General features: G+C 48.9%; 1 protein-coding gene across 1 annotated transcript in view; it reads left to right on the top strand.

The window, feature by feature from the left end:
* NPC1 (NPC intracellular cholesterol transporter 1) overlaps positions 1-14,743 on the top strand; it is a 47,361-nt gene that overhangs the window by 32,040 nt on the left and 578 nt on the right. Inside the window, 13 exon segments of the mRNA NM_214322.1 lie at positions 588-777; positions 1,252-1,434; positions 2,528-2,642; positions 4,498-4,625; positions 4,721-4,861; positions 5,957-6,046; positions 6,402-6,592; positions 7,145-7,260; positions 8,664-8,793; positions 10,038-10,238; positions 11,786-12,017; positions 12,920-13,033; positions 14,008-14,170. Coding sequence (NP_999487.1) covers positions 588-777; positions 1,252-1,434; positions 2,528-2,642; positions 4,498-4,625; positions 4,721-4,861; positions 5,957-6,046; positions 6,402-6,592; positions 7,145-7,260; positions 8,664-8,793; positions 10,038-10,238; positions 11,786-12,017; positions 12,920-13,033; positions 14,008-14,170 — 1,994 coding nt within the window.

Below are 14,743 nucleotides of genomic sequence, written 5' to 3'. Positions count from 1 at the left end.
CACAGATCCATGGCGTATTTTTGGACTCTTAGTTCTGATCCTTGGATCTGTATGCCTGTCCTTGTGCCAGTAACAACACCATCTTGATCCCTATTGCTTTTGTAATAAGTTTGAAGTCAGAGTGTGTGAATTGTCCTACTTTGTTCTTCTTGAAAAAAGAGAGTTTTGGCTATTCTGGGCCCCTTGCAGTTCCGTGTAAATTTTAGAATCAGCCCATCTTTCTACAAGGAAGTCAGCTGGGATTCTGATAGGGACGGCATTGAATCAGTAGATCAACTTTGAACATGTTTGTTCCATGAGCATATATCTATATTATAATATACTTCATTGATAAATCCTTTTTCAGTAAAAAAGTGAGACCATGAGCCACTTCTTAAACCTGTTCTAAACCTGTCTTAAATGGTTAAACCCAGCATGTCTGGAATTTTATAACCTGAAAGCGTTTTACCTTCCCCTCGAGTGTAGAAGACCCCAGTGAGGAACAAGGGTTAAGTGTGGCTTTTGTGTCATAGACGTTGGGAAGGAGTTCCTTACTTAGCTGTCACTTAAGTTTTAACTAAAAAATGAAGTTCTTCTTACCCTTTTAGGTTTATAAATTTTGTGAAAAACTACAAGAATCCAAATCTGACCATTTCTTTTATGGCTGAACGAAGTATTGAAGATGAACTAAATCGTGAAAGTAACAGTGATCTCTTCACTATTCTAATCAGCTATGCCATCATGTTTTTATATATTTCCATAGCCCTGGGGCATATCAAAAGCTGTAGCAGGCTTCTGGTAAGTTTGTGTGTGTGTGTGTGTGTGTGTGTGTGTGTGTGTGTGTGTGTGAGAGAGAGAGAGAGAGAGAAATGGCAGTGCACAGTGTGATGTCATATTTTTGCCTCTGCTTAATCCTAATTCATTGTATTCAAAACTGCCCTAAATTGTCCTATTTTAATTGTATGTCGCATTTTCTGCTTCCTGCATCTATTTTCATCAGTTCCAATTTTTGTGTTCATCTTCAACTTAAAATTTATTCCACATAATCCAGTTTTTTCTGATTTGTCCACTCCCTTCACCTAAGAATGTAGGCTCATAACATACATTGCTAGGCAAGACCTGGACAGTTTTTCGTATCTTCTCACAAACAAGGAATTGCAGTTGTAAATCTAGATGGACTAAACCCATATCAAGAGGTAAAAATGAGGGCCTTTCAGGAACAGGACAAAAAACAGCCTAAGCAATGATTAATGTCTTTGTGGTGTCTCCCAGGTGGACTCTAAAATCTCCTTGGGCATCGCCGGCATCCTGATCGTGCTGAGCTCAGTGGCCTGCTCCCTGGGCATCTTCAGCTACATTGGGGTCCCCCTCACCCTCATCGTGATTGAAGTCATCCCGTTCCTAGTGCTGGCTGTGGGGGTGGACAACATCTTCATTCTGGTCCAGACCTACCAGGTACGGTCTCAAATCACAAAGCCAAGTATGGGGCCCCACATACGGCTCTCGGGCTCCACATAGAGTATTTGTGAGCGTGATATGGGAGGCTGTTTCTGTTCCTCCGCAAGGCTCATCATGCCCGTATCTTGTTCTGTACATTTTGAGACCAGGGAGTTCACCCCTCTCTCTGGTTGGTGGACTGGAGACAAAGTGAGAATTTAGTTTAAATATGGACAACATATCTGCAAAAAAAGGGCTAATGTGTGTGGAAGATACTTTGGGTACAACTTCTATTAAAATAATTCTTGGGATAGATGATAGAAGAGAATATGAGAAAAAGAATGTATATCTATGCATGACTGGGTCACTTTGCCATACAGCAGAAATTGGTACATGGTAAACCAACTATAATTTTTTTACAGTTAAAAAGATTCTCAGCACACTGTAGCAAAATGAAGGATTTGTCAGAGGGACCACAAAAAGGCAAAGGTTGACATGGGACCTGTTGATGTAAACAGCCTCGCTTGATTCCCACGGTCCCTTTTCTGTAGCCCTCACCTGGGCAGAGACCTGGTGGCACGTAGGAGTGGTATTTAAAGGTCCAGCCCCTGCAGCCTGTGTTGATGTATTTTCCTGATAATGTGATTCAGCCCTTCATTGAGCTTCTCCCCTGTTTCCTGGCTCTGGGCTTCAGAAACACCAAAGAATCAGCGTGAGAAGGTTTGGGCCTTACTACTTCATTGTATAAAGTTTATATACAAGAAATAGATGCTGCCAATCATTTTCCTTTGCCGTGGAGTTAACACAAGGCAGCTGAGAAGCAAAGAAGTCGTGTTTTTTTTTTTTTTAATTTTTCGCTATTTAGGGCCACACGCATGCATATGGAGGTTCCCTGGCTAGGGGTCCAATCAGAGCTACAGCTCCTGGCCTATACCACAGCTTACAGCAACACCGATCCTTAACCTACTGAGCAAGGCCAGGGATCGAACCCGCAACCTCATTGTTGCTAGTTGGATTCGTTTCCGCTGCGCCACAGCAGGAACTCCAAGAGGTCGTGTTTTATAATTAGAAATTTTAATTTCGCATGTTTAACTTTTCTTTAATTTCTAAGAGAGATGAACGTCTTCAAGGGGAAACCCTGGACCAGCAGCTGGGCCGGGTCCTTGGAGAAGTGGCTCCGAGCATGTTCCTGTCATCCTTCTCCGAGACAGTGGCATTCTTCTTAGGTAATTACTCTGTGACCTCTACCAGTCCCGCAGTTTCCTGAGCCTGGGCATCTCAGTATGCCCCTTCTGTGTTCTTTCCTTTCTAAGCTTTGTCCGTGATTACAGAGTCACAATGGACCATGAGAAAAATTGGTGGCTGTATCTCAGGTATCATTAGCAACTGTCTTCTTTCTGCTGTGGTTTCAGGACATTGTTGATGCTAGGGTTCAAATACCAGGACCCCTCTGCCCCTTCCCCTTTGGAGCACCCCAGCAGGTGTTGATAGTTAGCAGTATCATTCCTGTACAGCCACAGAATCCTTCCCCGCACAGCTTTTCATGCAGCCGTTCCGGAATCGTGGGCATCAGTTCTCGGGGTGTCTGTCCCTGTCCCCGTAGGCAGCCTCCCTCCTCGCACACACAGTTCATAGAGAAGCAGCCTCATAAGTGAGCAAAGAGTCTCAGATCTTCCTCAGTAACAAGGAGCCAGAATCGGCTGGAACAAAACCAGCACTTCTGTGTCCTTTCATGTGGAGAAATCAGTAGCCTTACTAGCAGGGCGCTCTGCCCCGTCTCTGGCCGTATCCTCTGAAGAGGACACCAGTGAGAATCGCCCAGTAAGTCTAGAGAAGACATGATCTGTGTGTCACAGGTGGACAGGCCTGCAGGGCCATCAGGTCCTCTTATGAGGGGCCTCAAGGAGGGAGGTCTTCCCACACAGACGCAGCGTCAGCTGGATCTGCCTCCATTTCCACAGTCTTGCCTTTCGGACCCTGTGGCCCTTGTGGTTCCTTTTGATGTATACAGACGAAAAATGTTATTTCCTCTTTTTACTTCCATTTTAAGAAAACCAGTGCAAGTGCGTTGATGTTAGCAGCTGACCCTGGGCCTCAAGGTTAGAGTGACTTTGGGGGGACAGGAGGAATGATGGGGACATGGTACCCAAAGTAGTCTCAGATCCCATCTTTTTTTTTTTTTTTTTTTTTTGCTTTTTGTAGGGCCACACCCACGGCATATGGAGATTCCCAGGCTAGGGGTCTAATCAGAGCTATAGCCACCAGCCTACACCACAGCCACAGCAACGCCGATCCTTAACCCACTGAGCGAGGCCAGGGACCGAACCTACAACTTCATGGTTTCTAGTCGGATTCGTTTCCACTGCGCCATAAAGGGAAATCTTCAGGTCCCCTCTTAAAAAGGCAGTTCTGTGCTGCCTGCCCATTGCTGCTAGGTCCAATTTTTTTCCTCAAGCGACACTTTAAATCTAGATTTTTGTGTAAAATCTCATTGTTGAATATTGGCTCCTTATTTTTTAAAAAAATGTTTTTAACCCTAAAATAAGTTGATATACATCTTTCAGGCTGCCAGTTTTCAGTTTCTGAGTCTTAGCCTAGGGGATTCTAGGAGGACCTGCATTTGATTGTATCTGAACAGAGACAGATTCAATGATAAAATGTTAGGTCAAAAATACCGTCCCTCTTTGTGGACTGAAGCATAGCAGACACTATAAGAAATGGCTGTGGGGTTTTTTGGTTTGCATGAGGTTTTTTTTGGGGGGGCTTTCTTAGGGTTGCCCCCTTGGCATATGGAAGTTCCCAGGCTAGGGGTCACATTGGAGCTGCAGCTACCCACCAAGCAAGGCCAGGGATCAAACCTGCGTCCTCATGGATACTAGTCGGGTTCCTAGCCCACTTTGCCTCGTGGGGTGGTTCTGGTGTGACACATCCCCCAAGACTTGGCAGCATGCCCTGGGGTTGGGAGAGTGGGTTTTCTCACAGGCTTGGCCTGTCCTGGCGCCTCGTGTCCCTATGTCTACAAGCACACAAGGCCCGCCAAGCCCCCCGGGGTGCAGGGAGTGATGTCGCCTCTGCCCGCAGGAGGCCTGTCCGTGGTGCCGGCTGTGCACACTTTCTCGCTCTTTGCGGGGATGGCGGTCCTCATCGACTTCCTCCTTCAGATCACCTGCTTCGTGAGTCTCTTGGGGTTGGACATCAAGCGGCAAGAGGTACGTCGTCTTCCACACTGCAGCCTCTGCCCTTTGAGTCTAGAATCGAGATGAAGCAGCCAGAGGGTGACCCCTGTTCCTCTTCGTCCCCGCAGAAAAACCGGCTGGACGTCGTTTGCTGTGTCCAGGGCGCCGAGGACGGAGCGGGCGTCCAGGCCTCAGAAAGCTGCTTGTTTCGCTTCTTCAAAAATTCCTATGCTCCGCTTCTGCTTAAGGACTGGATGCGACCCATTGTGGTAGGAGCTCACTGTGGTCTTTCTCCTTCTCCCCAAACAAATTTGTCACGTGCCTTCTAAGCACTCAGCCTGGAAAGGATCTGACAGCTGTTAAGTACATATGCAAGAATGCAAAAACAAATATGGACTCATATGTGAAATATTTTTAGCAGTCGATGTAAGCAAGAATTTCTCTTTTAAGCTTTTTTTTTTTTTTTTTAAACGACAGATTCTGGAGTTTTCTTGTGGTGCAACAGGTTTAGGATCCGGCATTGTCACTGCTGTGGCTCTGCTTACTGCTGTGGTGCGGATTGGATCCCTGGCCCGGGAACTTCCCCATGCCACAGGCACGCCCCGCCTCCCCCCCCCCAAAAAAAAATGAGACTCATGAATAGTTGCAGAGGTAGCCCAGAGAAGACCCAGCTGCCCTTTGTCCAGATCTTCATGTAATTGTAGTTCACTCTCAAAATCAGGAGTTTGACATGGGCGCAGTGTATGTCCATTTCTGTGTCAGTTTATCATGTGCAGATCCGTGTAAGCACCACTGCCATCCAGATAGAAATCTTCGTCACCCTGTGCTGCACCTTCAGTGTCACCCACCTTCCTCCCCTGCATAGCGCCTCATCCCCCAGCAGCTACGTAGAGGCTTTTATAGCTTAGACACCGGATTTAGCCAGCAGCGATAATCTCATGTGTCTCTATTAAAAGAATATAAACTCATTCTAGTAGCAGTCATAATAATACCCACATTTATGAAACACTTCATATTTGGCATCAGTACTGAGTACTGGGCTAAATTCTGGATCACCCCTAGAATTTTCTCATTAAATCTCCAAAACTGTCTGATGTTACAAGTCTTATTTCCCCTGTTTTATTGAGGAGGCGTTAGAAGCTAAGGGAGGTTAAGTGGCTTCCCCAGGGTCACGCAGCTTGTGGCGGGATTTGAACCCAGGTAGTTTGGCTCTAGAGACAGTGACCTCCCCACGTTCTTTGTTTTCTTGGTCTGTCATTTAAACCTACTTTTCAGCTTTTTGTGTTTGAGATTTAATTTATGCCCTTAAGCTCAGGCTAACCCTAAGCAGTTGCCGTCCTGTAACAACTCACTTTTCGTTCCAGATCGCAGTATTTGTGGGTGTTCTGTCGTTCAGTATCGCCGTCCTGAACAAAGTAGAAATTGGACTGGATCAGTCTCTTTCGATGCCAGATGTAAGATGCTTCTCTTTTCTTCTAAGCCATTAGCCCACCTTTTTCCACACGGGTGCTGGCAGCTCTTCTGTGATGTAGGAACTGCCCAGAGCTCTGCCTAGCTGGGCCGGGTGTTCTGAGCTCAGGCCTCTGGTGTGGCCACCAAGTGCAGGCAGCCAGCCTTGAACCTCGTGAAGTGCCCTCCTAACTGTAGGACCAGCCAGAGGAGCCCCTGGGCCCAGGGTGGGGAGGGGGTGCCAGCTGTGGAGGGAATCATGAACCTGGGAGCCTCCCAGGACCCCCTGATTCTCAGGGACCCTCCCTTTGATTGGACACCGTCAGGACAATCACCCTTTGTCCACCCTCTCTTTCCCAGGACTCGTATGTGATGGATTATTTCCAGTCCCTCAGTCGGTACCTGCACGCCGGCCCGCCCGTGTACTTTGTCGTGGAGGAGGGGCACAACTACACTTCTCTGAAAGGGCAGAACATGGTGTGCGGGGGCCTGGGCTGCAACAATGACTCCCTGGTGCAGCAGATCTTCACCGCCGCGCAGCTGGACAACTAGTCAGTACCGCAGGCCAGACCCCTCACCCGGGATGTCTCAGGAAGAAAGATTGGGAGTTCCCTTCGTGGCACAGAGGAAACGAATCTGACTAGTAACCATGAGGTTGTGGGTTTGATCCTTGGCCTTGCTCGGTGGGTTAAGGATCCAGCGTTGCCATAAGCTGTGGTATAGATCGCAGACTCGGCTCAGATCCTGTGTTGCTGTGGCTGTGGTGTAGGCCGGCAGCTACAGCTCCGATTAGACCCCTAGCCTGGGAACCTCCATATGCCTCGAGTACAACCGTAAAAAGCAAAAAAAAAAAAAAAAAAAAAAAGATTGGGGAATTTGTCTGTCCGTATAGGCTGAGCGTGGCTTTACCTGTGCAAAACCTTCTAAAGGGCTCGTGCAAAAGCTCAAACTCTGAAGCTCTTTCCATTAAGTGCTAATGTGATTTGTGCTCTTACTGGGTTGTGTTAAAAAGGTCTAGAAAAGTAAGTTTGGGGTTTCTGGAAAAGGGACTGAGACTGAAGGCTCCCTCCTTGTGGGGGTAACTCCTCTCTCCTGCCCCCTAGTACCAGGATAGGCTTTGCTCCCTCGTCCTGGATTGACGACTATTTTGACTGGATTAAGCCGCAGTCGTCCTGCTGTCGAGTCTACAATAGCACAGACCAGTTCTGCAACGCCTCAGGTACTTGATCCTTTTCTAGCTCTTTCCCTTTTTTTCCGAAAAACCTTAAGCATTATAATTTAAAAATCAGGCAGTTCCCATTGTGGCTCTTCGGGTTATGAACTTGGCTAGTATCCATGAGAATGAGGGTTCAAGCCCTGGCCTCACTCAGTGGGTTAAGGATCCAGTGTTGCCGTGAGCTGTGGTGTAGGTCGAAGACGTGGCTCAGATCTGGCGAGGCTGTGGCTGTGGCAGAGGCCGTCAGCTGCAGCTCAGATTTGACCCCTAACCTGGGAACTTCCATATGCCATGGGTATAGCCATTAAAAAAATAATAATAAGTTAAAAATCAATTGTGGAGTTCCCGTTGTGGTGCAGTGGTTAATGAATCCGACTAGGAACCATGAGGTTACGGGTTCCATCCCTGGCCTCGCTCAGTGGGTTAAGGATCCAGTGTTGCTGTGAGCTATGGTATAGGTCGAAGACGCAGCTTACATCCCTCGTTGCTGTGGCTCTGGCGTAGGCCAGCTATAGCTCCGATTAGACCCCTAGTCTGGGAACCTCCATATGCTGTGGGAAGCGGCTCTAGAAAAGGCAAAAAGACAAAACAAACAAACAAACAAAAAAACCAATTGCATTTCACCACCACTTACATCTGTGTACCTGCCATGCTGGGTCTCCTTCCTTTGTTATCACCTGCTTCCTCCCTTGTCCACTCTGGAGACTCCTCGTTGTCCCGTCTCCAGCAGCCCCATCAGGCTGCGGGCTGAACACGGCCCAGGGCAGGGGACTCTCAGCTTTCTCATCTTCCTGACAGTGCCAGTCGCTCACCTCTCTGGATTGGTATCTGGCCGTTGTTTCTCGAGAGTGTGCTTTCCTTTGTTTGTCGTTGTTGCCCTGTGGTTTTGGAGGAGTGTCAAGGCCGTCCTATAATTTTTTTGATAAAAAACACCGACAGGAGTTCCCATTGTGGCTCAGTGGGTTATGAACCCAACTAGTATCTGTGAGGACCAAGGCTCAATCCCTGGTCTCCCTCAGTGGGTTAAGGATCCAGCGTTGCTGTGAGCTGTGGTGTAGGCTGGCAGTTTTAGCTCTGATTCGACCCCTAGCCTGGGAACCTCCATTTGCCGCAGGTGTGGCCCTAAAAAGCAAGACACAAACAAACAAACAACCCAGAGGCCTTGGGCTCTGGTCCTAACAAATTGAGGTTGTCCTTGAAGCAGGAAACTTGCTTCAGGGAAGAAAATTTATACAGCCTACCTTCGATGAAGATGGGACCTCAAGTTTATTAGGCTGAAAATCATGTGTGTTTGAAGCTTTTGGATAAGCACAACGATTCAGGGAAAGAATTCTCGTCACTTCTTTTTCATTACTTTAAATCGTTTTAACTGGAGCCCCGTCCTTCCCCTGCTGTGTCTGCACTAGTGGTCGATCCCACCTGCATCCGCTGCCGGCCTCTGACTTCGGAGGGCAAGCAGAGGCCTCAGGGCGAAGACTTCATGAGATTCCTGCCCATGTTCCTGTCCGATAACCCGAACCCCAAGTGTGGCAAAGGGTAAGTGACACGGAGCCATTCGCCTGTGGGCCCCGCCCCTTTAATTTGCCCTGAAAGCTGGGGTAGGGGTCCCGGTGGGGGTGGTACTCTTCTCTGCCACCCCCCACCCCATCCTCGTCCTTCTGTGAAAGCAGACAAACCAAAACACCCCCAAAGAGAACTCCCTCTCCTCATTCTCAGCCGATCCCGTCCTGGCCTGAGCGTTCCTGTCACGCGCTCCTCTCTGTGTCCTAGCCGTCCTGGCGGCATGAAGAATTCGGGGGAGGGATTCGGGGCTTTTGGGACAGCAGCTCTGCTTTGTCAACCGAGATGAAGGTTTAGATTCTCTTAGCCCCACTGTGCTTCTCGCCAGCCTGCCCATACACGGGGTCGTGGGCTGTCTCGCTCCCCCATCCGGCCAGTCAGTCAGTTACCCGGAGAAACAGGGCCTCTGGCCCCGAAATAGCAAAGACGGCTGGACGTCTGGAGCTGGGGGATTCAAACGCATTGGTAGGAAAATACACGTGTACATTCGGTAATCCCTGGACAGCCCTGTTTCTCCTAAGAATATGTCATTTGACCAGAATCCCGTCAGTCGTACGTATCGTGTCTGCAGGTTTGAGACTTGTGCTAGGCCCGGAGGAGGGCTCTTTCTAAAAATTAGGTAGAAATGAATCTTGCCACTCGGTCTCCTTGCAGACTGAATGCTTGGCCCACATGAAACAAGTTATGGTGAACTGAACTTGTTTGTAGGAGGGCACAGCCTCCACTCACAGGGAGCCTCCTACATGCCAGTACCGTGGGAGACACCTCACCGCCCTCATTCCAGGGGCTCGTCCCCTGGCCCTGTGCGTAGGGGGTGCAGAAGATGACCCTGCCGCCCCAATCCGGAAACTGCCCAGGGTTTCGGGGCTGAGGCCGAGCCCTCGGCCGTAACCCCGGGGCCCCCTGTCCCTTCCCACCTCCTGTTACACAGCATTGCTGAGCAAACCCTGTATAAAAATACATTTGATTGCAAGCAGAACCAGCTACAGAAACAACATCGGTTACACACCAGTGAATCCAAAGGAGCAAAGAAAAACCAGTGTGGGGAGGAATAAGCTAAACCCTCATCGTGGCCTTTCAGGGCCTTCTCTGCCCTGAAAGTTCCAGCTGGCCTGACCCCTGAGCCCAGGGTCAGATGACAGCACTCCGCCTTGAGTGCTCAGCTTCTGCAGGTCTGGCACCAGGTGTGCGTGGCCTCTGATACCAGTGCCTTCTCCCAGGGGACACGCCGCTTACAGCTCAGCCGTTAACATCCTGGGCAATGGCTCAGGGGTCGGAGCCACCTACTTCATGACCTACCACACAGTGCTGCAGGCCTCTGCTGACTTCATCGATGCCATGCAGAAGGCCCGCCTCATCGCTAGCAACATCACCAGAACCATGGGCCTGGAAGCAAGTAGCTACCGTGTGTTCCCCTACAGGTACTGTGTGGATTCTGTTCATGGGGGGCCTGGGGAAGGGCCTATACCTGGGCCCCCTTGGTAGGAGGCTGATGCCTGGCTTTCCTCCTGACCCCGGCTCCATCCTGAGCACAGGTGAAGTCTGTCACAGGAAATGGCATCTGGGTGAGGAGGCCAGGGTCTGGAGCACCTACCACGGTCTTGGTGCTGGAGCTCCCACTGCAGAGCAGCAGCAGGGGGCGGGCAATGGCAGCACCTGGGGAATAGTTCTGCAGAAGGGCCTGGCTAGTCAGTAACTGGCTGGGTCCCCCCTGCTGATTCCTGAGGATGGCGCCTTTGTGGAGCTTTCTCTTTGTTGTTTATTTATTTTATTTTATTATTTTTTAGTCTTTTTTTTTTTAAGGGCCTCACTTGCAGCATATGGAGGTTCCCAGGCTAGGGGTTGAATCAGAGCTGTAGCTGCCGGCCTGCACCACAGCCACAGCAGCTTGGGATCCAAGCTGCATCTCCGACTTACACCACAGCTCACGGCAACACCAGATCTTTAACCCACTGAGCGAGGCCAGGGATTAAACCTGCGTCCCCTTCATGGATGCTAGTCAGATTTGTTTCTGCTGAGCCACATGGGAACTCCTCTCTTGTTTATTGGGTTTTTTTCCTTGTAGAGAAAGTATTTTATAAAACACTGAATTTGGAAAATATAAAAAAGTAGAAGAAAGTGATTTTTGAGGTTTCCTTGTGGCACAGGGGCGTTGTCACTGCTGTGGCTTGGGTCACTACTGAGGTGCAGCTTCGGTCCCTGGCCCGGGAACTTCCACAGGCTGAAGTTGCAGCCAGAAAGAAAAAAAGAGTGATTTTTGTCCCTCAACCCTATGATCTCACTTAAGGGTGTCTTGACCTGTTCTGGCAGCAGGACGGCCTGCTTTTCTGTGGAAAGAGTTCTTAGAGTGGGTGTTCTGACTCCTGGGAGGAGCTGATTAACTTTACCAAGAAAGTGTTTTCTCCTCAGGCCCTGAGTAGATGCTGTTTGGCCAGGGTAATCTTTAGGACAGACAAGGGCTTGTTTTTCCATAATGCCACGGAATATTCTTTAACGATAAATGCCTCTAAAGCACAGTGCATTGGGCACATGAACAAAAAAGCTTTGTAAAAAATACACATCTAGGAGTTCCTGCTGTGGTGAAACAGGATCGTCAGTGTCTCTGTAGCCCCAGGACGCAGGTTCAACCCCAGGCCTGGCCCAGTGGGTTAAGGATCCAGCACTACTCCAGCTGCAGCATGAGTCGCAGCTATGGCTCAGATCTGATCCCCCGCCAGGGAACTCCATATGCCACAGGGTGGCCAAAAAAGAAAAATAAAGTTAAAATACACAGCAGCTTGGAGGGCCTTCTTTGGGGGTCGGTGGTCAGAGGTCCAGCTGAACTGCCATAGGTGAGTCTTGCAGCACACGGAGGTCTTATCCAAGCCGTGTCTCTCAAGGTAGTCTGAGTTTTGCACTAGGGTCAGAATGAAGAAGAAGCTTCCAGACGTGAGAACAAGCTGTAACAGAACCTTCTCCCTGCTCCCAGTGTGTTCTACGTCTTCTACGAACAGTACCTGACCGTGATCGACGACACCATCTTTAACCTCGGCGTGTCCCTGGGAGCCATCTTTCTGGTGACGGTGGTTCTCATGGGCTGTGAGCTGTGGGCCACAGTGATCATGTGCGTCACCATCGCCATGATCTTGGTCAACATGTTTGGCGTCATGTGGCTGTGGGGCATCAGTCTCAACGCGGTATCTTTGGTCAACTTGGTGATGGTGAGTCCCAGTCCATTCGGCTCATTCCTCCTGTGCCCCTGACGTGGGTTATTTCTGGGGGCGAGAGACCGGGGTCAGCTCTTGCCCCTGGCGCACGTGGGGTAGGTGGCAGATGGAGTCGGGACCTGGGTGGTGCATGTAGCAGTAGAAATGTGACCTCGTGGTCTAGCTTAGGTGTTCGGCCTTTGCTTCATCATCCGAAGGGTTTGCAAAAACAAGTAGCATAATGACAGTAAGATGTTCATTTTCCATTTAGAAAAATTGCCCCTTCCCAATGGGATTTTCTGACCAGCAAGCACCTTTTGTCTCTCTGTGGTTGCCAGGAAGCTTTTTAATAGTTAGTCTTGGAGTTCCTGTCGTGGAGCATTGGAAACCATGAGGTTGCGGGTTCAATCCCTGGCCTCACTTAGTGGGTTTAGGGTCCGGTGTTTCTGTGAGCTGTGGTGTAGGTCCCAGATGCAGCTCAGATCTGGCGTTGCTGTGGCTGTGGTGCAGGCCGGCAGCTGTAGCTCTGATTGGACCCCTAGCCCAGGAACCTCCCTGTGCCGCATTTGAGAAAGTATTAACAGATAGGAACATGGCTTCAGGTAGAATGGCAGTGAGGCCCAGCTAACAGGAAATGATGACAGCATGCTGGCTCGTGGTGGGTGGGGGACCTGGAGAGGTTTCTGCAGCTTCCCCTAATAAAGGCACATCTGCTGGAGGAAAGTGGAGTGCTGGGCACAGGCGTCCTGGTGCAGTTGAAGGTGGTGTGATGGGAGCTTTGTCTTGGAGGGTAGAGGGGATGCTTAGGGCTCCTTTAGCACCGAGGTACCCGGGGAACCACAGGTCCTGGGAGGGTGGGTGGCCGCTTACGACTTTTACCAGGAGGGGGCGGTTGTAAAGGAAGCACTTTATTTCAGAGCTGCGGCATCTCCGTGGAGTTCTGCAGCCACATAACCAGGGCGTTCACGCTGAGCACAAAGGGCAGCCGTGTGGACCGGGCCGAGGAGGCACTCGCCCACATGGGCAGCTCCGTAAGTACAGCCCAAGCCAGCGACCTGGGCACAAGTTTCCCCATGAAGTGCCCAGCCTGGCCCCTGAGTATTCCTCAGGAGAAAGCACTTCACAGTTGAGCAGGGAAAACAATGTGTATCTTTTGCTCAGCAGCAGCTCCTAAAGATGCTGAGTTCCCAGGCACTTGAGGAAAGTATCTTGCATGTAGTTATATCCTGAAATTCTTTAGAACCATTGCTGTTGGTGACTCCTTTGTAGGTGGCCGTGTGGCTGAAGCAGGAAAATAGGATCCTGAAGCCTTTGCCATTGAAAGCCCAGGCCTTGTAAGGGAGCTGCCGTGCTCAGAGCCCAGTGTGCAACCCATGGTTCACGGTCTGAAAAATCTGAAAAATCTTCTCAGGCTAAACCTGAGAAGGATACTGGTTGAGCTATGAACCAGTTAGCTCACCACAGTAGAAAGTTATTGTTGCAGGGTAACAATGAAAACTTTGTTCCGTAACAATTTTAGATAATATAGTTCCTTATATTCTCGGAGAGAGATACACCTCCTGGAACACACAGTTGGATCCCAGACCCCTGCAGTAAAGCAGATATTCCAATAAAGCTTGTCACACATGAATATACTGGTTCCCCAGTGCATATAAAAGTTATGTTGATATCATTAAGTGTACAATAGCATTATCTAAAAACACAGTGTTCATAGCTTGATTTAAAAATAATTATGTCGGAAAAATGGCTCTGATAGACTTGCAGGGTTCCCATGGGGTCTGTGCAGAATACACAGCTTTTACCCATTTAACACCTTCGACTCCAGATTCGTAATCAACAAAACAATGTCCGCAGAGCATAATGCTACTTTATCAGTAACTGAGAGTTGGGGTTCAGTTCCCCCGTTAGAGTGGACCTTGACCTGTAAGAAATTCTCATAAAGAGAAATGTTCAATTATGGTTAAGTTGATAAAAGTGGTTTCTAACCCCATCTTTCCTCTCTTAGGTGTTCAGTGGAATCACACTAACCAAATTTGGAGGCATTGTGGTGTTGGCCTTTGCCAAATCTCAAATATTCCAGATATTTTACTTCAGGATGTATTTAGCAATAGTCTTGCTGGGAGCCACTCATGGATTAATATTCCTCCCTGTCTTACTCAGTTACATAGGTAAGAGTTCTTTCTTTTAAACTAGTGGATGAAGGAAGCATGATACGCAGGGAAATGATAGCCTGAAGCACTCATTTGAAGTATTTAAACTTATTTATGCTGCTGGTCATGTGATAACACCAAGTAAAAAAACTTCCAAGAGAAATACATTGCTAGGGCTTCGTGATTGTCCAGACTGCTTCATTAGGAAACCGCTGATGCTTTTTTGGGAGGCTCGATGTCATCGGACTGGGAGTGAGTTTGTCTGTGGCCCAGGGTCCCTCCCACTGACAGTGGAACAGCAGCCCCTGCCGCGGCCACCCAGCAGTACCCGAAAACTGCTTTTATCCTGGAGCAAAATGCTGCCTCTGTGCTTCATCTCTAATTTGGAGCTCTACTTAGGATCTTTTTACTTCAGTATCTATCAAGACCTGTAGTTAAAAGAACAGCCCTGATCTGCTTGATTTATAGCTTTATGACCAAGTTGAAGCATTGAAAAATACATTAAAAACCCAAACGCCTCATTTTCTTAATCTCTGGAGAATAGGAAGTTCTCTTGCAGTAAAGACCATCTCCTTTCCTCTGAAAGCAATG

This window comes from Sus scrofa, chromosome 6 (assembly GCF_000003025.6).
Source record: "Sus scrofa isolate TJ Tabasco breed Duroc chromosome 6, Sscrofa11.1, whole genome shotgun sequence".
In the NCBI taxonomy this organism is placed as follows: domain Eukaryota; kingdom Metazoa; phylum Chordata; class Mammalia; order Artiodactyla; family Suidae; genus Sus; species Sus scrofa.
The sequence above is the reverse complement of the archived record's forward strand: the minus strand, read 5'-3'. Positions and strand labels throughout refer to the sequence as shown.